Here is a 23,665-nt window from a genome sequence, read left to right on the forward strand (position 1 = left end):
AACCCCACAGTACAATTATCGTAATTGTCTCATTGTTTTTCTTACATCGAATAGTAGTTTATAAGGCTATCGCGATAATGTTTATTATTGTGTAAATGCTTTTAACTTGTTAGGTATCTTGTTTTCGATTGAATCAGTGTAGCGTTAGGCTTAACAGAGAAAGGTCGTCGTACTTATGGCTAGTTTGTGCGTGAAATTATTACGGAGAGGGGGAAAAACGGGTTTTAGATGTTTATCTCATTATCCTATAGACGAACATGTGTTTGGGCTTTCAAGTGAGCAACGACAGGTACCTATAATGTTATAATTATATAAGATTAGTCGTGTTTACATCATACCTATAACGTAACATGGTTGTTTACATTGAGTGGATAAGTTTATCAATGAGACAAAAGTTATGAATTACTCTTTTCTATTCAAATTAACGTGCTTGTGTGATAAAGCAATAAAGTATGTAATAGAAACTAAATTTGGTTAATATAAAAACTAAATGTTTGTTAACAAGAGAACGCGATTAAGCCGATTAAGTAATTTTCGCGCAATACTTGAACTTTGTGTACCATTTAGATTAAACTGTACTATGGTGCTGTTGACACGAACCTTAGATAGGTACCTACGTTGATTATCAAAATCGACATTCTCAAACATTGCATATAAATACTGCTAAGGAAATTCATTTGTAACACATTCTTGATTACGTTTCTATTTCTTGTAAATTTTGACTCTTCCAAAAATGGATGGATGTCTGTCTTCAATAACGAACTCAAGTAGACCCGAGTTGATAAGGACATCTTTAAAACCAGATTCTTTATATCTAATCATGGAAATAGGGACGGAGGGAGGGATAAAGCTGCTGGGCCTATTCTTTGATCTAAGGGCCTAGAGTCCTATTTTTGTCCCACGGAAATAAAATGATTTTTCTTCCGTCTAATTAATAATATAATTTTTCCTATTTAAAATTCTAGTTGCGGCAAATGGTATTTGATTTCGCACAAAAGGAATTGGCACCGAAAGCTGCAGAAATAGATAAAGAGAATAATTTCAAAGAACTGAGAGATTTCTGGAAGAAACTTGGGGAATTAGGACTTTTAGGTAAGGAATTTTTTGTTACAGAATTTCCCCTCCTTGATCGGTTTTCACGATCTGAGGGAAGGTTTAGGTACTTAGAACATTTGCATGCATAGATGGTTTCTTCTGTATAAGACAATTAAAGTGATCATTTGGGTACACATTTACTTACTTCCGAGTTTAAACAAGGGTAAAAAAATATTTCAGGAATTACAGCAAGTCCAGACTATGGAGGAACGGGTGGAAAATACTCAGACCATTGTGTTATTATGGAAGAAATTTCAAGGTGAGCTTAAGTCCAGTCATCCATAAAGTTTCAAATGTTTATCACAGCCTTTAACCACGTCGCGGGAGTGGTTATAATTTCATAGGACAGCAATTTAGTCACTATATAGCGCTAAAAATTAACGTTCAGAAACGTTGCAATATCATTACGCCTATATCCCTTGCGGGGTATACAGATCCAGCAGTCTACAAAGATGATATGCCACCTTCAGCTGATTGGCTTAATTATAGAATTGAGATTCAAATAGGGACAGGTTATTAGTCCATCGCCTAAAAAAAGAATCCCAAGTTTATAAGCGTATCCCTCAGTCGACTTTTACGACATCCATGGTAAAGAGATGGAGTGGTCCTATTCTTTTTTATATTAGTGTCGGGAACCACACGGCTTTTCTGATTATATTCTTAGGTACCTACTCTTGATAATAAAATAATTGCTTTGCAGGGCTAGCGGCGGCATTGCTCTATCCTACGGCGCTCACTCAAACTTATGTATCAATCAGATCAATAGGAATGGCACACATGAGCAGAAGACCAAATACTTGCCTAAAGTAAGTATATTTTATGTAAGGCTTTATAGTATGTGCTTATAGGAATAGGAAAAACACCTTACATGCTTTATTTACCTCAAGCAAACTTGACAGGTGACCAAAGTGAAATAAACCGAAATTTCGCATATTATGTTACATACCTTTATATAGTTACGGAGTATGATTCCATAGAAGTACCTGCTTCCCGTGGACCTTACACGCGATCTAAGTCCCAAGCATAACTAATAGATACAAACACTGTGATACGATTTAAAAACAGTTGATACCTACTTATTTGAGCCCCGAGGACGCTTTATTCGAAGCCAGGTACTCATAAAATGTATATTTCAGCTATGTTCCGGCGAACACATGGGTGCGTTGGCCATGTCAGAGCCTGGTGCCGGCAGTGATGTGGTGTCTATGAAACTAAGAGCAGAGAAAAAGGGAGACTATTTCGTTCTCAATGGAAACAAATTCTGGATTACTAATGGCCCCGACGCTGATGTTTTAGTGGTAAGTACCTAAAGTTCCACTGTCATGGGCATCCAAATTAAAGATTTTAAAGAATTAAATTAATTTGACCTTGCTCGTGGGTGCTTTTTCAACACTTTTCCACTACCATCAAGGTGGTCATGCATCATGTGACTACCAGCTCTGCCTACTCGGCAAAGGATAAAACGTGATAGATATTGTGTATTTTCGTGGTTATCCATCTAGAATCTAAGTGCTCCATTTGGCCGTACGATCTACGAACTAATTTATATTGAAACTTACTTTCCCTTTCAGGTTTATGCCAAAACAGATTTAACTAGTAAACCTCAACATGGTATAACAGCATTCCTCATCGAGAAGGACTTTCCGGGCTTTTCAACAGCGCAAAAGTTGGATAAATTGGGCATGAGGGGATCAAACACTTGCGAATTGGTCTTCGAAGACTGTAAGGTAATCAAACAGGACTTCTTTATATCCTGTAACAAATGTCACTCAAGCTAATTTAATGTGTAAAATTCCTTACTAGCTAATATATAATAGCATTTTCAAAACGAGTTCACCTTAGAAAGGTTACATCTCTCATTACTCAGGCATCTAACATCAGAGAATGTTTTCACGCCCTTATATAACACACCCTTCCTTCTCTCTCTTGTGGGGCGGACTCCTTAGTAATATTTAGTGAGATTTTTATTGTTTTGAGAATACTGTTTAGCTCTTCTAAAAAAGAAAAAGAAGTCTCGCAGAAACCATGAGGAACAAGAAGAGGTGTAACCAATTTTACCAAATATTAACTTACAGGTGCCAGCAGAAAATATCCTGGGAGAAATAAACAAGGGGGTGTACGTACTGATGTCAGGACTGGACCTAGAAAGGCTGGTGCTGGCGTCAGGGCCTGTTGGCTTGATGCAAGCCGCTGTGGACATCGCTTTCGAATATGCTCATACTAGGAAACAATTTGGGAAGAATATTGGGGAATTCCAACTTATACAGGTGAGTACAACTTAGTACTTACTACAAAATAGTCTTACCTAAGGGCCAGATTAATTTGTGACAAAAAATGTCATTATTATCTTCCTGGCGATATTTCCGGTTATATCCTTCACGGATAGGAACCTGCACTTATGATCACAATCCAAGATTGTGAAAGTCGGGTATCTTTAGACTTGGGCATTGCTCCGGTAACTTTGTTGTTATTGCAATACCAAGATGAAAGTGCTATTATCGTTACTCTTCTGTGATTCGCCCTATCTACTTTATTTATTTCGTCAAGCGCCAGATGGATTGGCCGGCAAATAGGTAAAATTCTTGTTATACAAAACCAATGACTGTCTTCTTTATTCTTCAGGGTAAAATGGCGGACATGTATACAACCCTCAGCGCCTGTCGTAGCTATCTTTACAATGTCGCGAAGGCGTGTGATGATGGCCACGTCAACAGCAAGGACTGTGCCGGTGTCATACTATATTGTGCTGAGAAGGCTACCCAGGTGGCTTTGGATGCTATACAGATCTTAGGTGAGACATATTTATTAAGCGGACTGTGTTGAAGAGAGATGTGAGAGAATCATTTTATAGGTTTTCTTTAGGAGAAATATAAAAATCAAATAGAGAGTGCGACGTAACCCATTAAGCTTCTTTTGGGAACAGAAAATTGGTCCTTAAGATTATAGCCACATATGACACTTTGGCATAAGTTAGAGGAAGCACTTGGCAAATAGGCGGGCTTAGAATGCTAATGAGCACGAATAAAACAAACAAATTATGGTAACAACACAAACGCCAACACTTCAACATTGTTGCAAAGGCGTGACCACAAAACAAAGACGTACTTACACGTGAATTTTTAATTTTGCACGAGACCAAATGGTCGCAATAACCTTGAATGCCATCCAGATTCATCCAGACAGAAAACATTTAAATATATCAAACATTTACTTGTATTTATGAGAAAAGTTATCAGTAAATTTTCATGAGAGAGAGCTTCAATCATCTGAGAGAGGGATATGAGGGATATTATAAGTCTCATCAGCCTGACTTAGATATACATTACAAATAATGAACCATTTACCAAAATAAGAAAAGTAGGTTCTTAATATACCGATAAAAGAGCGCTTTTACAGGTATACTAAGTATCAACTTTCATATTTAAGGGAATATGAATAAAAAGTTTTGAATTTAAATTTAGTTAAAAATAAATAAAAAAGTTTGGTTTGAAATTGAGAATCTCCTCCATTTTCGTAGTGGGTTAAAAACAACTGACTTACTTCTATGATTGTGGTCATACATAAAACCCTGGCTCATTTCCAGGGAGAGGATGCAGCCAGGTTGACTGCCAAGAGGATGATGATGGCAGAATGCATTAAAGAGAAAAACTTAAAATTGTATTTATTTCAGGAGGTAATGGCTTCATCAATGACTATCCCACAGGAAGGATACTGCGTGATGCTAAACTCTATGAAATAGGAGCTGGCACTTCTGAAGTTAGGAGAATGCTGATTGGTAGATCACTCAATACCGAATACAAATGATGTTAATGTTAAATTCAGAAGAAGGTACACCAAACTTGAGACAGGAGCTGAAGAACTAGAAAAAAGTAATAAAAAATTTACTGTATTTTATAGTTGACACAAGATCATAATCAACTAAAATACTTTAAATAAAATATTTTTAGTTCTGTAAATAAAAAAATAAATTTTATTACCAACCTGGTTTTTATTAACCCCCAATAAAATTTACTGTAACATCAAATCACAATCCTGCCTGGAGGTAGATTTATTAAATTTCTTAGTTAGATATTTAACATATTATGTCTTATAGTATTTATACACTGAAACACTTAATATTGTTCTCAAGTAAGTGACTTAGTATCATGTCTTATTGAGCAAAATAAACATCTTTGAACCTATAATGTCAATCCCACCAAAAACTCACTGAAAAGCTGATAGACAGAGACTCAACAAAATGCCACCACTTGGGAGGGATGTACAACATCTGTCCCGGACTCAATATACAGTGGTACGCTGTGGCTTCCTTATAATTCGGAAACTTCTCCAAATCTGGTTCCCTTGGATCCACTTGAGCTGTGTTATTCAATAGCTCATGTGAATGTGGATACAAGTACGGAGTATCATTAGGTGAAAATAGAAACAGTTGTTTCGTACCAACAACTTGGGTTAGCAAGTTCTTTTTTGGGTCATGATGTAAAGCTGACACTGTTCCTTTTGGACCAAACCAGGCCATGATGTCAACAGGTTCATCAGTCTCTGAAAAACAACAGTATTCCGGTACCACAATGTCTTTTTTTAATTCAGGGATTTGATCAAACAGTTGGTACTGAGCAAGATACCCTGTGGGGCCATTTGATTGGTAGATGTAGTTGTCTATAAATTCACCTATAGTCATCAACTTTTGTGTCCAATCTGAATCTGTGTAAACTTTACCTAATTCAACTGGCACAGTCCTTGGCCCTGCTAACTTTTTGAAATACTCTGGATCCTTCCATTTATTCAGAGCAGGCCAGTGGTTAATGCCATTACTCAAGATTATTGGTTGCTCTCGTAGAATATAATTTCTGTAAAAATGTTCCATACTTGGACAATCAACTATTTCTATTGGCTGGGTATTTAAATGGCTTAGATCAAAATTTACTTCTTCTAAGTTGTTCTGCATATTGACTTTCTTTGATGTGTCTTCTTCTTCAATAAGATTGTTGAAAATAGAAGCACATTTCTGTAGTAATGATGGTTCTTCATCTAAAGGGCATCCAAAAAGAATGCCAAAGTCAATTATTTTAAATGATTCCTTGATAAAATCATCATTTACTGATTGCGCAAGTTTAGCATGTGACAATAGTCTAAGAAAAGTTGCTATTGTTATAGTTTTTCTTAGAAATAATTTTACTTCTTTCCAGTTCCCAATATTGACTTGCTCATACATATAATCGATAACTGCTTGAATTTTCACTTCAGCACATTCATCAATACTTTTGGGATTATTTAAATATTCACACAAAATCGCCTTGCATGCGCTGTTAAGCTCCATTATTTCTGCCAATGAGGCAAGAACAGCAGATGTAAATTTTGCTATGTTTTCCTCTATTTCATTATGCAGCATTGTTAAAAAGTAAATCTAACGATTTCTTTGCAATTCAAAGCAAATCAATATTGCAAAATAAATTTATTAGAAACATATATTCTAAATCTAAACATAACCTAAAAATATTTCTATACTATTGATAGGACTTTTATCTCTTGTAAAATAAATACTGATTGTACTGCTTCTTTGATTGAATTGGTTTAATATGCAGGTATTGCAATTTGCTAAAAAATATCTATTAAATCCGGGATTGTACTTTACAAACTAATCCTATATACTTTGTTTACAAACATAGCTCAAGTTGACATTTACTTTACTGAACTGACAATGACAAACATTTTTTTTTCTCATTCTCGTAGTAGTGAAAACATGCTCTTATACAACCAAAATTTATTGTTTCTGGAAATCGGACTTAAATCGAAAATTTTCGTGCATCCTATAAATATCTTTTCCATTAAGTGAAGTCCATAATCAAATGGAAAAAAGCTCATGAAGACGAAAAATAGTTTTTAAAAATATATTTATATTTTTGTGGAACAGAATGACAACCTTGACCTTGAATAATAAAATACTAATTTTGTCTATGGTTGATCATATGACTCCGTTAGCACGTGATCTGTCAGACTATTTTTATTTTTATTGATTATTTACATTAGACAATAGAAAAAGTGCAAAGAAAGTATTATTTCATATTGTTTTATAGGTTCTTTAGCTGCACACGAAAAATGCCAGGTTTAAGGAATGATATAGAAGATTTTCTGGGATGCAACATTTGACACAATGGCATTGTTCGATAAATTCTTTTCTATAAAGAGAAAACTCGACTACAATAAAGAGCGCGGATCACAAAACCAGGACAGGTATGTCATAGAATGCCTTTCACTCGTATTATTCTATTTGTATGATGGTATGCGGTGGTGAAGTTGACGCACGGAGCATCATCCGTGCTGGATGTCCGGTGTCGAAGGGCGATGCAGACCTTTATGTCGAGAGCGTTGACGCACAAGCCGCTGGCAGTGCGGCGACGAGCATATGACTAGGCGGGGTGAGGGCCGCGGGCGTGGGCGGTCGCGCTATCGAGGACCGCGTCACCTCAAAGTGAAGCGGGGCGACGCTGTTTACTTATTTACACTGACAGAGGTAGTACACTAGCACATTCCACTCAATACGGACGACAGTTGATGTGTCGCCTTTCGCGTGCATTTAGAGATTTACCAGCTGTGATTGTATAAATGAGTTTTGTGTGCTGTGACACCATACTGTGCTGCCAGTTTGTCTCGTGAAACGGCTGGGAGCAGCTGATACGACTATGTAATAAGATGAAAAATAGGTAATTCCACTTTTGATGTGTAGATTAAACTGGCGGTTCTATTTACTTCTAGAATATAATTAACAGTTTTAACTGTGCTGTGCTCTGATGAGGTATACTTTATTTGAGTAGGCTTTAAATAAAATATCATGTAAAGTAGAGTAGGACACTGATTTTGTTATCCTTTTTTTACCCGAAGTTACACTTATCAACTTCCTGCCTAAATTATCAATTATAATTTTCTTGGCACTAAATTCTTCTCTTGTTTGGATTTCTACACTTGGTGATAAGTTTCCGAGTAAAGTGTTTGATCAATAAATTTATCAATTTGAAATTAAACAAATTCAAACTATCAGAAAATTATCTCACAATATTATTTATCTATTTCAACAAGTTTAGGAGCAGTGTTCAATAAAATAAAAAGCTATACATTAGAGAAATAACTTTATGCTTTTAAATTCCTAAAAGAATCTCACCAGAAATCCTAAGGGTTATTGTATGCAGTACCTTGTAATTTTATTAGTCATATTAGAAATTTGTGTTGAAAATTTATTTTGATTTGAGGAACTAAATAAGTTAAAATTGTGAGATTGCTACAGGGTGTGTTTGAACTGAAAATATTCTACTTCTTTTTATTATGATTATATTGTTGAATAATCGTAAAGCTTGAATAAACAAATTAATCACCCATAACAGGTCTCATTATAAGTTATTAAATATTATTATATAAACAAAAAAAAAAAAACAATCACATTCAACTGAGTGGCATAATGATAGAATTTAAATTCAGATACAGACAGTTTGCTAGCCTATCACATAAAAAAAGAATCCCAAGTTTGTATGCCTTTATCAATAAACTTTGCATACACCTTTCCATCCCATGGTTTTTGTGAGGTGTCACATTCACATAAGTTTTCTTATGGGTAACAGCCAGTGAGATTACTTACAGAAACATTTGTCCACAGCTCTTCCCAAATAAACCCAGGGCAAGTGAGGTTGCTTTTATTCAAAGAGTGCGATCGGAGAGGGAGAAAGCTTCTGTTTGACTCGTCTACTATAGAGAAAGTCCCTGCTAACAAAAATGATAAGCCGAGTATTAAGCAGACCAGTGAGGGATGCATTGTGGAGGTCTCAGAGGGATACTCCTATATCGTGAGTATTATAGTTATTTAAAACTAGCATAATTTACAAAAGGAGGATTTGAGTAATCTTCTCTGCTCTGTAAGTTATATTAGTAATTTGAATTAAACTTCAGTGGCAAATAGCAAACTAGATAAGAATTCGGGTAGGTGGGTATTTAAATTTATTCATATCAAAAACGTTTTTCTTTCATTCCGTTATCGTCACATCCTGTTTTCATATGTATTTTGTTGATGGATCCCATTTTCTCTCAAGTTATTTCATTCAAGCTTAATTGCCCTGCAGGCCTACCATCAACTATTACAAAACGATTCAAATACAGACCTATCCAGTTTAGGAACCTAAAATCAATCGCGTTCAATTCATACCACCACCTTACTAAAACAAAGTCGTAATTGAATCGTTAGTGAACGAATGAAATCAAATAAAAAATAAAAGTTGTCTCTGAGTCGCACTCCCCGGTGACAGCTGCTGGCAGACGAAAGAAAGAGAACAAGCTATACGATCTCTCAATATTTTATCTCGCTCGGTAATGTCACTAGATTTGCGTTCCCTTATACGAAATTCTCATTATATTGTGCCAAAGAATGTTTATTTATTTGTTACTTATACAAAAATATATATTCTAAACTAGCACCAATTTACCAAGTTTATGTGAAAACTTCAAAATACAGCTAAATTTTATTTAAATAGTATGTACGACTGTTTTTAACTAAAACGTTTAAAGCAATATGATGTGTACACAAATTCGGAACGGAACGTACTTTGATTTCGAGTTAAGTGGTTCGTAATAAGTACCTGTAGCGGCAGATTCGTTTGTTTATGTGCGTGTTTTTGAATATTATTTAAGTGAAAAAAGGATAATTTTTACAAAATCATAATGTCGTAAGTAAATTATTTTACTACTTTAATCGTCTAGAATACATTTTAAATATAAACAAGTGTGTTAGTCAATTTGAATGGGACCTTATTCTTTCAACAAAACTATTTTAAGTGGTTGTTTTTTTATAGCGTCTCCCACACTCGAAGAGTTACTTTCAGCCAGCTTGAGCAGCTATGGGAGTTTTTAAATAAAAATAGGTGCTTAGCTACAGGCTTTAATAAAACGTCCCAAGCAAGGGAGTTTTCAAAAAGAATGTGGGAAGAGATAGCGCAGTATTTAAACTCGCACGGTGATGGAGCAACAAAAGATTGGAAAGGATGGTGCAAAGTACGTAAACATTTCTTTTTATGTTGAAGACGTAATCATTATTTGAATTTCGTTCTGTTATTGATCCATACATCATATCATGGTTCTGCCTATAAACAAGGGATAAAGTCGCGGTTATATGTACTCGTATGCATGTAACAAAGCCTAATAACTTCATCAACTTTCAAATTTTTGTATTTGTATTGGAATTTTACTTAAGTTTTTGTATTTTACAGTATTGGAATGATTATAAATCTAAATTAAAAAAGAATGTTGCGTTAGTCAGAGCGTCGCATCAACTGACTGGAGGGGGCCCTTCAAATGTGAGGCCTCTTACTGAAATAGAAGAGAAGTTTTTGCTTATTGTGGGTCAGGATTTTGGCACTGGTCTGCCAGGAATTAGAGTGCAACCAAATTTTGAAAGGGTAAGATCAATAAAAATGTCCTAATTAATAAAAAATATGTAAATTATGCATGTATAAATTTTTTTAATGTCAAAACTAAATGAAAATTAAAAATACTTAATTTCGTTTCAGGAACCAATAGAACCTCAGCCAGTTGCCTCGAATAGAATTTTAACCCCAACAATAGAAGTAAGTTCTTTTTACTGTTCAATTAATTATTATTTTATTTTCATATTATGAAGTCTTATATAGTCATCGTTTTTTAGATTTATGAATTTGAATTTCATTGAAAGGTTTAAATTTATTCATAAAAACAAAAAAGGTATTATATATTTGTCTTTTTATAAATTAATGTGAATTTAGTTACATATATTTTTAAGTTAAAAATAAATAAATTAAGTATATTTCTTACAGGAAGCTACCCAAGAGTTTGGACAAGACAAACGGAATCTCCCCAATGAAGACGAGGTGCAGGATGGAGGATCTCTAAGTGTTTTAGAATACTGGGGAGGAAATGAACCTCAGCCCGGTCCGTCGAGGATGTTAACGCCCCCGCCAGCGCCGCAGGCTACGGAAGTGCAGCCTCCTGCCGCGCGGTCACCGCGCACGCCGCGCCGCTCTCCGCGGGCTGCCGGCTCTACGCCGCGCCGCCGCCGCCCACGCCGCGCGCTGCGACGGGACCCGCCCGTGTCCCAGGAGGCGGCTCGCCGATCTCTCATAGAAATCTCGAGCCGCAGAGCCGAAATAGAGGAAAGAAATACTAATCTCTTGGGACAACTGGTGGCGGAGATCCGAGAAATCAAACAAATATTACTATCTAGGTTTTTATATTTATATTTTAACTGCAGTATTTATTTAAATCTAAAACACACTTTAATAACAGAAATTAAATAGTTACTAAATTGGGTACTAAACTATAAATGTAATTAAATTTTATAACAATGCTATATAAAGTTAACAAATTTTAATCTAATGAAACATAAAATTTATCCTAATAATAAAATAAAAGTGGACTTAAAACCTTATGTATTAATTAATTTTAATTAACATTAATATACATTATAATTTATAATTTTTACTTAATAACTTTCATTTCAGGAACGCCGGACATCCCACAGTCGACGAATGAGATCATTTCGAATAGCTACACCCTGTTGAAGTGCTTGGTTGTTTTGGCTGCTACTCACAGTATCTTCAGCAAGATTGGCAGGCTGCATTTGAGCTTCTTGAGAGCTGTCTGCATCACTTATTTCTGGTGCTGGAAGGTTTGCTTTATTGCAAATATTGTGTAAAATGACACAAGCATTAACAATAGATGCAGCAACTTGGGGTTTATAGTGTAGAACTCTGTGGGCCAAGAGGCAACGAAAGCGTGACTTTAGAAGGCCAATAGTTCTCTCAATTACATTCCTGGCTCGAACATGTACATTAGTGTAGTGGCCTTCCGGAGTTTCAGGAAGAGCATTTACCACTGGTGTCATAAGAAACTTCCTCAGTGGATAGCCAGAATCACCTGTAAAAATATTTTTTTTGTAATAAATATACTTCATAATATATTTTTATTACTTTTGTTTATTTATTTAATTTCGAATCACCCAGTTAAATGTAGCCTTTCGGAAGGAGACTATCTGCTTCGTAAAGGATAAAGATGTGATATTTTAATATATGAATTCATATTATGAATTTATATTATTATAATCATCTTTTGTGCAAGTCTTTTGCTTATAAATTAAAACTTTACACTAAAGTAGTTTTATTATTAATATCATGTACATATATAAAATTCGAAATGTATATAAATATGTTGCAATCGGGGAAAATAAAGCTGACAAATAATAAAGTTTCTTGAGTATCAAAATCAATCTAATTTTAATAATAAATTGCAAATGTATTATAATACATTTTGTATAATGGTATGCTATAGCGTACCATTGATACAAAGGCTGTGCTTTTAAAGCTTATGATAGAAAAATAAATATATTTAAGTTTACACCAATGTACCATCTTACCTAATAACCATGTTGTTTCATCCAAATTTTCCAAATGATTTTTAATGGGATGGGAATTCCATATGAAGGAATCATGTGTGGCCCCTCCAAAACTAGCATCCACGCTTGTTATTTGCATATCTGCATCACAAATCTAGAATTTCAATTGCCAATTCTTACAACTAAATAATAAGCTTAAAATAATTTATGGAATTTATAGGGTGGTATATTGGTCGCTCTGACTTCCCCACTAGGGATAAAGATGTGATTAAATGTATGTATGTATAATAAATGATTAACAGATGATTGTAAAGGTACTTACAAGCTGAACATTCAATGAATGGTAATGTTTTCTACAGAAATATCGTTCTTCATTTTCTGTAGGTCTTATAATAGCTATTTGTGTGCAGTCTATGCACCCTAGAACCCCAGGAATGCCAAATTTTTGATAAAATCTAGAAAATTTTAAAAATGTATTATAGTATGAATCTGCCAATATCAATAAATTAAAAATATGGATACTGTTTTGTCACCTTGCCCTTATTTTATTTCGGTCTTCATGGCTTCTTGGGAAAACTATATATTTTTCTCTCATTTCCATGGAGTTAATGCATGCAGTCACCTGAGCAATTGCTTTTGAAACAGTTTGTTGAGCCAAGGAATGCCCACTTATATCACCTATAGGTCTCTGGTAAGAACCAGTTGCAAAAAAAGATAAAGCAGTTAAAACCTAAAACAAAATAGATTACCTTTGTTATTGATTTGCTTGCAAAAAGTAAATTACGAAGTAAAGGTATAAGCAGGCACTTACTTTTGTCTCTACAGATAAATCGGTAGCTCTTTTAGGGACGTTCATCATAGGCCGAATCTCTTCACAAAGTTTCGTTACCAAATTTTTTGACAGTCGATATCGTTTCATAAACTCCGTATCTTCCCAATCAAAGGGGTTAAACTGATTTCGAGCTAAGAGCCTTCGTCTTCGCAAAGAAGTATTATAATCGCTTTCTAGGAACTCAAATAACACAAGCTCGTCATCACACATCTTGAAATAATAAAATGAATAGGTACGTAAAATCTATATTAATTGCCAAAAATTACTTCACATATCACTTGTATAACACATCAAGAATAATTTCCGCCTTAAAAAGCTGTATTTCAATTTTTTTACCCAATTTTATAACTTCAATAAGCCACTGGACTTGCTGAAATAGTAACTTTTTTTGAATCGCTTACTTTGACAGCTAAGCGTATCAGTTTAGGTTTTCAACACACGTTATGGTACGGTTTTGTATACAAAAATGAGTGAATGATATCGGATTGCGACTCAGTTTTGGTGAAGACCTAAACTGGATCGTTTAATTAACGTGGTGGTACGAATTTGCGATGCAGATCAGTTTAGGCCCTAAACTGGCTCGCATTTAAAGATGATAGTAAGCCTGCAGGTCTTCATTCCCGTGGGATTTTCCAGACAAAAAGTAGCCCATAATTACTAGGTATTCATACTCATACAAAAAATTAACGAAATAGTGCCAAGCAGTTACACAGTAACAGACAGACGACTTTCGGATTTAGATACTCTGTATTTTTATGAATTGATCATAATCATACCATAGGCACAAATAATCACGTCTTCATACCCTACAGAGTCAACAGTCTCGTAAAGACTGAAAGGCCACGCTAAACGGTATGGCTGAATAATGGAATTGAGATTCAAATAGTGACAGGTTGCCAGCCCATCGCCTGAAACCAAAATCACAGGCCTTTATTTATTAGCCCATCAGCATCAGCAGGAAAAAGAGGGGGTGGTCCTATTCTAAAGTGTCGGGAACCATACGGCACGAATTGTTCGTAGATATTTATGCGAAAGTATGCTAAAATACCTACCAATATTATGATGGCAAATAACTGCTAGGCGTGTGGTATGCAAGACTATGCGTATGACTAAGTACTAGATAGCAAGTTATAAAAAAAAACTAAGATAGTTAAAAATAACTTGCGTTTTATAACGTTAATCACTTTTATATGGTACATATGTATGATTCATCGCTCATTACACCGTGACCTTCCTTCATCTTGCGTGCGCGCAAGTATCTGGTCGCTGTATGCAATTACTTCCTGTTTTAGCTTATCATGGAAGATAATCACGTCTACTTATGTTGTTGGATTAAATTAACTCTTCACTTGTTATCCATTATACATCACGCTATTGCAGTGTCTATTGTAATGTGTCGCGAGTGAAGTAACTTACTATAAGTAAGATTAAATTTGATAATGAACTAGTAGGTACTTTATTGTTTTAAAAAACAATACTTACTTATGAGTAATAGTATACGCAGTTATAATCATAACTACCTAAATTTGACCTCAGATAAGTATCTGTGGTCCAAAAAGATTCTCGAACTTTAGAAAAATTGTGCTCAGACCTTATTCCTTATATTTAAAACATAAGTTTTGTCGGTGTAGTGGACCGTCCTACATTCATTTGTTTCGCTGTAATATTTTTTAAGGTTAGGCCGAAACTAATAAAGTTTATGAAACATCAATAAGAGAGAGCTTCCATTACTGTCTATGTAATATAAAGTGAAGATTCTCATTGTAAAGACATAGCCGTGCTTTAGCATTGAATCCTATGAAATGATTTTATGATGATGAGTTGATTATGTACCGGCGCGTGAGTGGTGAACGAGGCGTTAGTTGATAGGACGACGACATCAGACTTATCGCGGGTAAAACTGGTTGAAATCAGTATAGGTACAGCCGAAGGTAATAGAAAAGCACGTAATGGAAAAGTTATTTCAGAAGTCATTCGAGACTTCTTTTTACACGTTAAAGCAATAATTGCCATTCCAAATAACTGTTTGAAACTCATTCAATAAAGAGTTCGTTCGTTGACAACCGTTTAGTTAGTACTGGCCATAAAAAAAACTCTTTTATTTCATTATCTTAACAGTGTAACAAAACAGTAGTTGAAAAAGACAATAAGACTTTCACAATGACGCAACGTACTCCACTCATACGCACACAAACATGAATGGCGTATCGATATTCATTCATATGCGCGTGTGAGTGTATCCTTATCATTACATCAGTTTAAAAATACACTACAATTGACACGACTCGTGGTCACATGATTATCATCGTTTATTTGTACTGGTGTGTTCTAAATTTAGACCACTTACAATGGTATCCTTTGCCTCGTAAAGTGGGACTAATGAACTGTACTGTGGGATTGTAATTTTAGCCTTCTTTAATTAATGGATATCACATGTTCTATTTTATCAATTGAAGTGGCCTAATGTTAACAGACTAGGTGTAACATAATCATGAATGAAATAGTTTTGTGTACTTAATCAATAATATAAAATAATCAATCATGAATGAAATAGTTTTGTGTACTTAATCAATAATATAAAATAATCAAACTATACTCTGTTTATATTACATTGAATAAAAAAAAGATTACTTATGTATTACATAAAGAGCTGATTATATGGTCTTGATGATATATTTTTAGAGCATATTTTTTTTTCTTTACTACGTGGCCAGTATCTCCATAGACATAATATTATACTTCTTCGAAAAAAACTATCACTCATTTGAAGCAGTTGTCAATCGTTGCTAAAAGGTACTGCTTTGAACCTAATTCTATCTAGGACATGCTTTCATAGTCTGTTAAGCAACTTCGTTCTTGCATCACAGATGTGCACAATAGTCACGTGATCTGTCAAAATGCAGGTACTAGACTAGCCATGAACTGCATGACTCCATCATGCACTATACAGTTAAGGTCGCGTGGGTCAAGTTATACTTATAGGTAGTAATCACTCATTACATATTACTAAATAAAAAATACATACGTGTTGGACATATTAGTCAGAAAGTACCCACAAGTTGTTTTTATGTAGTGACTTAAAATTTATATATATCGAAGTAGGAATAGAATGAAAGTCAAGGTTAAGAATTCTATTTTAATCATAGATAGGTATCAATAGATTAAAGTGTTTACAATTACTATATTGCGTTTTAATATTAATGTAACATTTCCTCAAATAAAAGATTTATATGAAGTACTTACATGAACTTTCTTGACGTAAAGGTACCTACTTGGTATTTGTACAAAAAAGAAGCTTTAAGAAAATATAGTAACGCCTCCACTTGCGTGTGATATCTAATCCATCACGTGACTCTAATGTATACTTGTATGCCGTGTAAACAGCTTTGTGGGCTGTGAATAACTACAAGTATTTGTACAAGTGAAAACAAATCTCAAGTGCTTTGAATTGTTGAACACATTGGCGATGTAGTGTAAACTAATCTAGATTAGATTTATGTGTCACATGTAGCTCTCATGTGACTTAAACCGGTCTTTTCGTAGCATCCGAAGCTCGTAATTTACTTTGGGCTCAGAAGCGAAGTTTCGACCAGACAACTTGATAATGTAAAGTTATGTGGACCGTGTGGTTTTCGGTACATAAAAATGGGACCATTCCATCCCAATGGCTGAAGGAGAAAAAGTATTCAAAAGAAAAAGTAAAAACCATGATCCAAGCTTAAACTCATCGGTTAAGTGATTCTATACGTGATCACTGGAGTCGCTTTGGGTCTCGCACTCATATGCCTGCAAACATCTTCCCTGTTATACATGTAATAACATTAATTCCCTGCCTCATCCACTAGTTGATCGTAGCCTTAGGGCAACTCCAAGCCAATAGCTCTAAGAAGAACGCAACCGGAACAAGTGCCAGGAGCATAATTATTAGAACAGACCTAAGCGTGTAACAGAAGTGTTAGTTTAAAAATATATATGTATACCACTTCTTCGTCAATATACGCAGGACTTTTATATTTAGATATTCAAAGGCGGTTCTTCCAATGACGTGTTATATTTCCAAAATTTCTTGAAATTCTTAAATTACTGAATCTAATGATTGCAATCAAAAGCGAGCTATCAATTCTCTCTCCGTCTGTTACGAACAAAGTACATTCTCAAACATGATTTTAATTAAAATTCTAAAGTTCAAAGGAATTGATAAATAACCGCTTTGATTGTTTGTGAAATTCGTCAATTGTTTACAGCCTGTTGTTGTAGGTGGTAATAAGCCATGAAATATAATTATAGCACAGCAAATATGACGTACTCTTTCACAGTACTTCTGGCTGTGTTGTCTGTCTATTACTTCTACCTAGTTTAAAATATCGAGATCGAATCAAATATTTACGCAACTATCACCTACAAAGTTATGTTGACTGGTAGTTACAGAATACTTTATAGTAGGTATTCTTTATCTCCGTGATGCTTTAAAGTTTATGCAATTTATGGTAAGATATAAGAACTTACTTCTTCTGATTTTAAATGATAAAATCGTTCCATTTATTCTGCCTTCACTGGAAGAATACTTTCTTATGTAACTTATAGTCGGTTTTTTAAATTCGCAATAATTTAATTTATATTCAGGATTTATCCAGACTAGTGATGGTTACATCACTCGGTACACTGCACTGTCCTCTTCGAATTTTCCATGAAAATGCTTATTTGTTAAAGTTCCAAGTAGGCTGATTATATTATCATTAGGTTTTGGTGTTAAACGGTGTTGGGTCTCTTGAAATAACTATAGATTCCAACTAGTATAGTAGTACGCTGAACTGTTGTATTTGACGAATGATGCTTTGTCTACAGCACAAGAGGATTGCAATACCTAACTATTGATATTACGCTAAATTATTTTTGTAGTCGAATAATATTTTTTTGTCTACAGTACAAGGGGGCGGCGGCGGATGCGAGTATCCTCGGTGAGATGATATTCGGCGCTGTGGCCATGAATTACAAGAATGTTTCGTTGAAAATTCATATCATGGATGAACCTACAAGGTAGGTAACAGAATGGAATAGAAAAAAATATTTTTTCCGCATTCTGCCTTCTATGCGTATTACTCATGGACCATCAAAATTGTTAATTATTACATTTCTCTTTTCTAATTGGCGTGATTTCAAACTGAGACTCTAGACCGGATAAAGTCAAAATAAAAATGTCGGAAAGTGAACCACAGACTCACAGAGCATTTTGGCGGAGGTTGCAATTGAGAACAAACGAGTATGAGAGAGAACATTTACATTCTCTTCGGAAGTTGCCCCATTCATCTGTCTCGGCTATTTGCATTTCGGGGCTAGTGTTGCCGAACTATTGATAGTTTTACGATTCATACTATTATTTTTCTGAAACTAACGCTAACGATAGTTGGCTATCGAGCGGCAACACTATTCGGAGCCTAGTTTGGGTGCTGAGTGCATTCAGACTTATTGTTGAATTATTGTCCACATCCACATTTTATAATTGTTGGTTTTAGACTGATGTGCACTAAAGTATTCTGCGTGCCAACCAACCGTCGTATAAGCCGGGTGGAGAGGAGACAGGAGGAGGGAATGAGAAAGCCGGAGGAGAGTAGTATAACCAACGTCTCCAAGCCGCTAAATGTACCAAAAGTTACGGAAGAAGGCGTGTCTATGAGCTTCTCTATAGAACGGGGAGATTCTGGTAAGTGACACATTAAAATGTATTTTATTTTTACTAAAAACATGTTTAACACAAATCAAGGACTGTAGATTCTCTTGTGGCCAAGGTGTTGGAATGAAATAGGAACAGCATCAAAAGTGTATGATGTGTTTACCCATGATATCGAACAATACTGCTCAAACACCTCGGTACCTGTTACCGACAAATTCTTACATTCAAATATGGCTCTCAAAACCATAAAATAATACTGATCGAATATGAGATATCTATACGAATTTAAATTCCATGTTATTTTTTGGTTGTTAAAATACACATGGATCTTTTTGCTACAAAAAAAAAAAATTCAAATACTATAGTTTCTTTATGTACATACTGTGTTATATTATTAAATTATTCTGTTCTAAAGGTTTCTGTGGAGAGCATTCGTCGTACAGTAGCGTGGGTTCGACGTACGACTATGTGTCCAAATTCGATATTTTGGACGGAAACAATACTCAGGATGACTTGTATACCTTCAGAGGTAAGTTACTACACACATACTCATAAATAAATTGAGATCTCGGCATGAACGTGTTTTTACCTTATACTTTTATATTCATTACAAAATATCAAATTATTTTATTTGCTTTCGCCATGTTTTTGTCTAGGGCATCTAACATAGCTTTAGAACACAAGAACAAGGTCACCAATATAGTAGAAATTCTATTGCAAATATCGTAGAAATGCACACATCGCATTGTACATAATTGACTTAACTCATTGTCACATTAGCACTCTGGTTTAGATTACCTTGCGTTTATACAGACCCGAGAAAGTTCACTTTCACTTGCGCGCTGCGGGATACTTTAAGTTTTCCTTCAAACATATACCAACCTATGTGTCGTGTGGTTCCTGGCATTTTATAATAGGATCACTCCATATCTCCTCATGAACGTCGTAAGTGGCCACTAAGGGGAGGGCTTATAAATTTGAGATTATATTTGTAGGCGATGGGTGGATGGCAACCTGTCACTTTTATTTGAATGTCTATTCCATCTTAAGCCTAAGTCTTTTTAAGAATGTTGGCTTTGTTTATATACCTAGTTATCAACATTCTTATTTTACGGGAAAAGGCACTCTTTTGCACTGGGTATGTCCATTCTAAATTGGTTCAAATTTGAACTCAATGTCATTCCAATATCTAAGCTATATTACCTACTAAAAGTTTCATGAAAATCCGTAGTTTATGCGCGAAAGAGTTACAAACATTCATCCACAAATCATTACAAACTTTAGCATCTATAATATGAGTACGATGCTATGAAGTGAATATTAATAACATTCGCGGCTTTACAAATGTAAATTGTCGTTTATTGCAAATCCTAAGGAACAGAACTTTTTTGAGATAAAATAATCATATGTCCTCAACGACTGCGCGAAATTGAATGATGTAAAATCGAATGAAATTGGATTATTTTTTTTCTAGACATGAAGTATGATGAAAGGACAAACAAATACATTTTGCCTTGCATAAAATTCGAATATATGAATTGTATTACATAATCTATTCTCCGGTTAGCAACTCTACAAAATCCCCAATATCAATTTGCTAATCTTCAAGTGGCTGTTCAGATTTTTATTGATTTGAGTGACACTTGATCATGACACTTTTTTTAATACATACTACATGTTATAGGTACATACTGAGATAAATGTGCAGCTGCTGCAACATTTTCTTGTGGAACTGCTCTCTTTTTTGTTAGGGGTTAATAAATCCCAGCCTTTAAAATAAGACTTTTGTAATGACGAAGTTAGCAGCAATGGCATATGGTCTTTTGGAAACCTCAACGCTAAATATTAAATTGTTCATTTATATGGCAAGGTTTTTCAGTATGGCAATTCTATTTTTAGGTTTTTAGGGTCTGTGGTCATACCCGCTCTTTTTTAATGTCTTTTGTAGCGGATGCGCCACGACCGTCACCAAAGGGAAAATCTGGTGACAGTTGTTGTGTGACATAAGTAATTTCGCCACATTTTTCTATCTTGGTCTTGCTCTCGTAGCGAATAAACTTGTCATTTGTGAAAATTTAAGTGTACAATAGTACCTTAAACCCCACAGTCCACATATAAATATCCAAAATCTTTATTCATGGTCTTCTATAGTCCGCCTCGTCATCTCGCAGGGATCCAGTTGCACCCTCACCTCTATGAAGAAAGCCTGGTATATGGTATCACGGTTAATCCAGGCTCCTTGATGTGCAGGTTTCCTCACGATGTTATACTCACCCTTACAGCATCGGTTAGCAATCAAATTTATGGACATAGTCGCGGAAGGATTGCACTCAAACAATAACGCTCTTTTCAATATTTTATTTATTTATGACTTTCATTAGGCCAGCCCCTTCATTCACGAACGTTGACAAGGCATATCGTATTATTTCTTTCCTATCATTCGGATAACCAAATAGAAAAAGAGAATCAAAAAAGACATATGCTTAAGAAACTATAGTGTTGCTTTTTTATACAAATTCTGAATCCTGATATTACTTCTTCATTATCAGTTCTACATTCATTCATGTTTTTTAATGTGACAATGTGCATTCGTCCACGATTTGGATTAAAGAGATCTATATTTGTAAATTGACTTCCGATGAAAATGCTGCAGTGTAGTTTGTTCCGCCGCTTCTTCTACACATGCGCTTTGGAAGCGGTAGTAGTTATAATTAGATTTAAGTTATGTGACGTCAATAAGTGATACCTTGTATCCAATTTTGAAAATAAATCTATTGTATTCTATTAACGTATGATATTTGATCGTAGCCCCGTCGGGTCGCAAGTTGAGTACGTCAAGCAACGGTAGCTGGCAACGGCGTACCTTCCAGAACCTGGCCACCAGGTTCGACCTGGGCAACTCCAACTTGCTGAGCCTGCCGCAGACCGGCAGCAATGTGACTAGCACCGATTCACAAGTAAGTAAAAACTGGAGGACGCCCGCGTAAAATGAGTGATACCGTTAATGTCCGTTCCTGTGGGTATTTCGGTAATCTCTCTCTTACTGTACTCTTACTGTACACCGCCATCCACATGAATAACAAACATGCCAAAGTCAGTCTGTCAGTAAAGAAAAAGTTTTATATAAAAGTAATATATATAAAGTATTGCGAAATAAAAGAATGAAAAAGAGATAAACCGAAAAATACTTACACAATATAATTAATTAAAAGTTAAAAAAGCAACTACATAATGTAACTTTATGAACATTGTGAAAGTTTTGACAGGCTTTAAAAGGATTTAAATGTGTTTATTTATGTTTGTGATAAATTAAACTCTATAGCGTAAAAATAAAAGCAATAACAGTGTTTATTGATCTCCATAAAAGCGGTTTATTTATACAGCGGGTCTATAGGCGTGTGAAAATTTATCAAGGCATTTGTAATCATTAATTAAGCAGAAGTTGGAATTTCATCGATGACTAAACACGTAGTTAACAAGTCTTTGTTGGTCTCGTCTGACTACCACGTGACTTGCCTCGTGAATGATTATTTGGTTGACTGTACTTAATCTATTACTAGCCTGGGGCGCAATTACATTAGTTACGTCGTGTCCACTGACCTACAGTAACAGGTTATTGTTTTGACAACTTATTCACCTGATTAATTACCTTCACACCGGTGATTCATCCTAAACGAGAATATATCGTAGTACTAATAAACCACGCTTGAAACTAGGTCGCGTAAATATTTGCCTGCTCTGACGATCGTTAATTTTGTGCCACATCAAACTTGCCGTGTAGTTCCCGGCAGCAATAAAAATGAAGAATAAGACCACTCCATCTCGTTCTCATAGATGTCGTTAAAGTCTTTCAAGGTAAAGGCTTATGAACTTGGGATTCTTCTTTTAGGCGATGGGCTAGCAACCTGTCACTATTTCAATCTCAATTCTATCATTAAGCCAAACAGCTGAACGTGGCCTATCAGTCTTTTGAAGACTGTTGCTGAGGCTCTGTCTTACCCCCGAAGGAATATAGACGTGATTTTATGTAGTATGCATGTCAAACTTAATTCTTGTTCAATGTAAAATTATTTTTGTGACATCTTCAAGAATTTTAAAAGATTGGGCTAACTTCATGACTTGTATCAGTAGAACGATTTCGAATCAGTGCGTGTGCCTTTCTTGAACGTGTTATCGTATCAAGTTCTGATTATAATGAATCATATATTTAAACATACAGAGATAAAGTTACATGCTAAATCTTCCATCTGATTAATTTCAGTACTGTAATAATTTTTATATCAAATCATTTTTGCGATGGGTGGTGCACCAAGCACATCTCAACGATACGACCATAATTTTTCACATTAGTTAAACCCCAAAACATGACTTCATTTATGTCTCAGGTGAAGTGTAAAAAAATAATGTTGGGGAATGAACCAACATGTCATGGTATTCTCAGGAAAGTACGTCTTAAATAAGTTAGGTCATCCTGCGGAGTCTTATCATTTTGAAATATGCATTTGAAAGCCTAATCTATACTAATATTATAAAGCTGAAGAGTTTGTTTGTTTGAACGCGCTTATCTCAGGAACTACGGGTTCCAATTGAAAAATATTTTTTGTGTTTAATAGACCATTTATCGAGGAAGGCTTTAGACTATATAACATCACGCTGCAACTATTAG

The 23,665-nt window shown here is 35.0% G+C and overlaps 5 protein-coding genes across 7 annotated transcripts in view; 3 read left to right on the plus strand and 2 right to left on the minus strand.

Moving 5' to 3' along the window:
* Positions 1–74: 74 nt before the first annotated feature.
* Positions 75–5,075, plus strand: LOC106139438 (isovaleryl-CoA dehydrogenase, mitochondrial). The gene is made up of 9 exons (XM_060945281.1): positions 75–289; positions 966–1,092; positions 1,276–1,354; positions 1,796–1,901; positions 2,232–2,393; positions 2,667–2,822; positions 3,171–3,362; positions 3,718–3,886; positions 4,766–5,075. The coding sequence occupies exons 1-9, from the start codon at positions 176–178 to the stop codon at positions 4,897–4,899; spliced, it is 1,239 nt and encodes a 412-aa protein (XP_060801264.1). The 5' UTR covers positions 75–175; the 3' UTR covers positions 4,900–5,075.
* Positions 5,076–5,082: 7 nt separating this feature from the next.
* LOC106139437 (lysine-specific demethylase 8) lies at positions 5,083–6,950 on the minus strand. Of its 2 annotated transcripts, XM_013340881.2 has the most exons (2): positions 5,812–6,950; positions 5,083–5,634 (listed from the first exon to the last, which is right to left on the minus strand). In XM_013340881.2, exons 1-2 carry the CDS (start codon positions 6,482–6,484, stop codon positions 5,282–5,284), a joined length of 1,026 nt encoding a protein of 341 aa, XP_013196335.2. In that variant the 5' UTR covers positions 6,485–6,950; the 3' UTR covers positions 5,083–5,281. The 2 variants fall into 2 exon arrangements, with proteins under 2 accessions (XP_013196335.2, XP_013196334.2); XM_013340880.2 differs by having other exon boundaries at positions 5,083–6,945.
* Positions 6,951–7,069: 119 nt separating this feature from the next.
* LOC106135540 (folliculin-interacting protein 2) overlaps positions 7,070–23,665 on the plus strand; it is a 30,212-nt gene continuing 13,616 nt past the window's right edge. The window contains exons 1-6 of one of the 2 annotated variants that reach the window (XM_060945282.1): positions 7,070–7,326; positions 8,741–8,927; positions 18,253–18,365; positions 18,842–19,029; positions 19,415–19,528; positions 21,808–21,956. In XM_060945282.1, coding sequence (XP_060801265.1) covers positions 7,247–7,326; positions 8,741–8,927; positions 18,253–18,365; positions 18,842–19,029; positions 19,415–19,528; positions 21,808–21,956 — 831 coding nt within the window. In that variant the 5' untranslated portion in view covers positions 7,070–7,246. Of the gene's footprint in view, positions 7,327–7,582; positions 7,797–8,740; positions 8,928–18,252; positions 18,366–18,841; positions 19,030–19,414; positions 19,529–21,807; positions 21,957–23,665 lie in introns of those variants that run through there. The other variant, XM_060945283.1, reaches the window with a different exon arrangement.
* LOC132901948 (myb-related transcription factor, partner of profilin-like) lies at positions 8,937–12,078 on the plus strand. The gene is made up of 6 exons (XM_060945285.1): positions 8,937–9,800; positions 9,927–10,125; positions 10,341–10,529; positions 10,641–10,697; positions 10,923–11,329; positions 11,607–12,078. Exons 1-6 carry the CDS (start codon positions 9,796–9,798, stop codon positions 11,635–11,637), a joined length of 888 nt encoding a protein of 295 aa, XP_060801268.1. The 5' UTR covers positions 8,937–9,795; the 3' UTR covers positions 11,638–12,078.
* LOC132901947 (putative nuclease HARBI1) lies at positions 11,342–13,971 on the minus strand. Its single transcript, XM_060945284.1, has 5 exons — positions 13,308–13,971; positions 13,030–13,226; positions 12,819–12,951; positions 12,518–12,650; positions 11,342–12,021 (listed from the first exon to the last, which is right to left on the minus strand). The coding sequence occupies exons 1-5, from the start codon at positions 13,536–13,538 to the stop codon at positions 11,603–11,605; spliced, it is 1,113 nt and encodes a 370-aa protein (XP_060801267.1). The 5' UTR covers positions 13,539–13,971; the 3' UTR covers positions 11,342–11,602.

The sequence above is a fragment of the Amyelois transitella genome, chromosome 7 (assembly GCF_032362555.1).
Source record: "Amyelois transitella isolate CPQ chromosome 7, ilAmyTran1.1, whole genome shotgun sequence".
NCBI lineage: Eukaryota > Metazoa > Arthropoda > Insecta > Lepidoptera > Pyralidae > Amyelois > Amyelois transitella.

Coding starts and splice junctions, on each gene's coding strand:
- LOC106139438 (XM_060945281.1), top strand. CDS start 176: ATGGCTAGTTTGTGCGTGAAATTATTACGGAGAGGGGGAAAAACGGGT. Junction 1,902..2,231: donor AGACCAAATACTTGCCTAAA/GTAAGTATATTT, acceptor TGTATATTTCAG/CTATGTTCCGGCGAACACAT. Junction 3,363..3,717: donor GGGAATTCCAACTTATACAG/GTGAGTACAACT, acceptor TTTATTCTTCAG/GGTAAAATGGCGGACATGTA.
- LOC106139437 (XM_013340880.2), bottom strand. CDS start 6,484: ATGCTGCATAATGAAATAGAGGAAAACATAGCAAAATTTACATCTGCT.
- LOC132901948 (XM_060945285.1), top strand. Junction 10,698..10,922: donor TTTTAACCCCAACAATAGAA/GTAAGTTCTTTT, acceptor TATTTCTTACAG/GAAGCTACCCAAGAGTTTGG. Junction 11,330..11,606: donor AAACAAATATTACTATCTAG/GTTTTTATATTT, acceptor CTTTCATTTCAG/GAACGCCGGACATCCCACAG.
- LOC132901947 (XM_060945284.1), bottom strand. CDS start 13,538: ATGTGTGATGACGAGCTTGTGTTATTTGAGTTCCTAGAAAGCGATTAT. Junction 12,651..12,818: donor ATTCATTGAATGTTCAGCTT/GTAAGTACCTTT, acceptor TTGAAATTCTAG/ATTTGTGATGCAGATATGCA. Junction 12,022..12,517: donor TGAAACAACATGGTTATTAG/GTAAGATGGTAC, acceptor ATATTTTTACAG/GTGATTCTGGCTATCCACTG.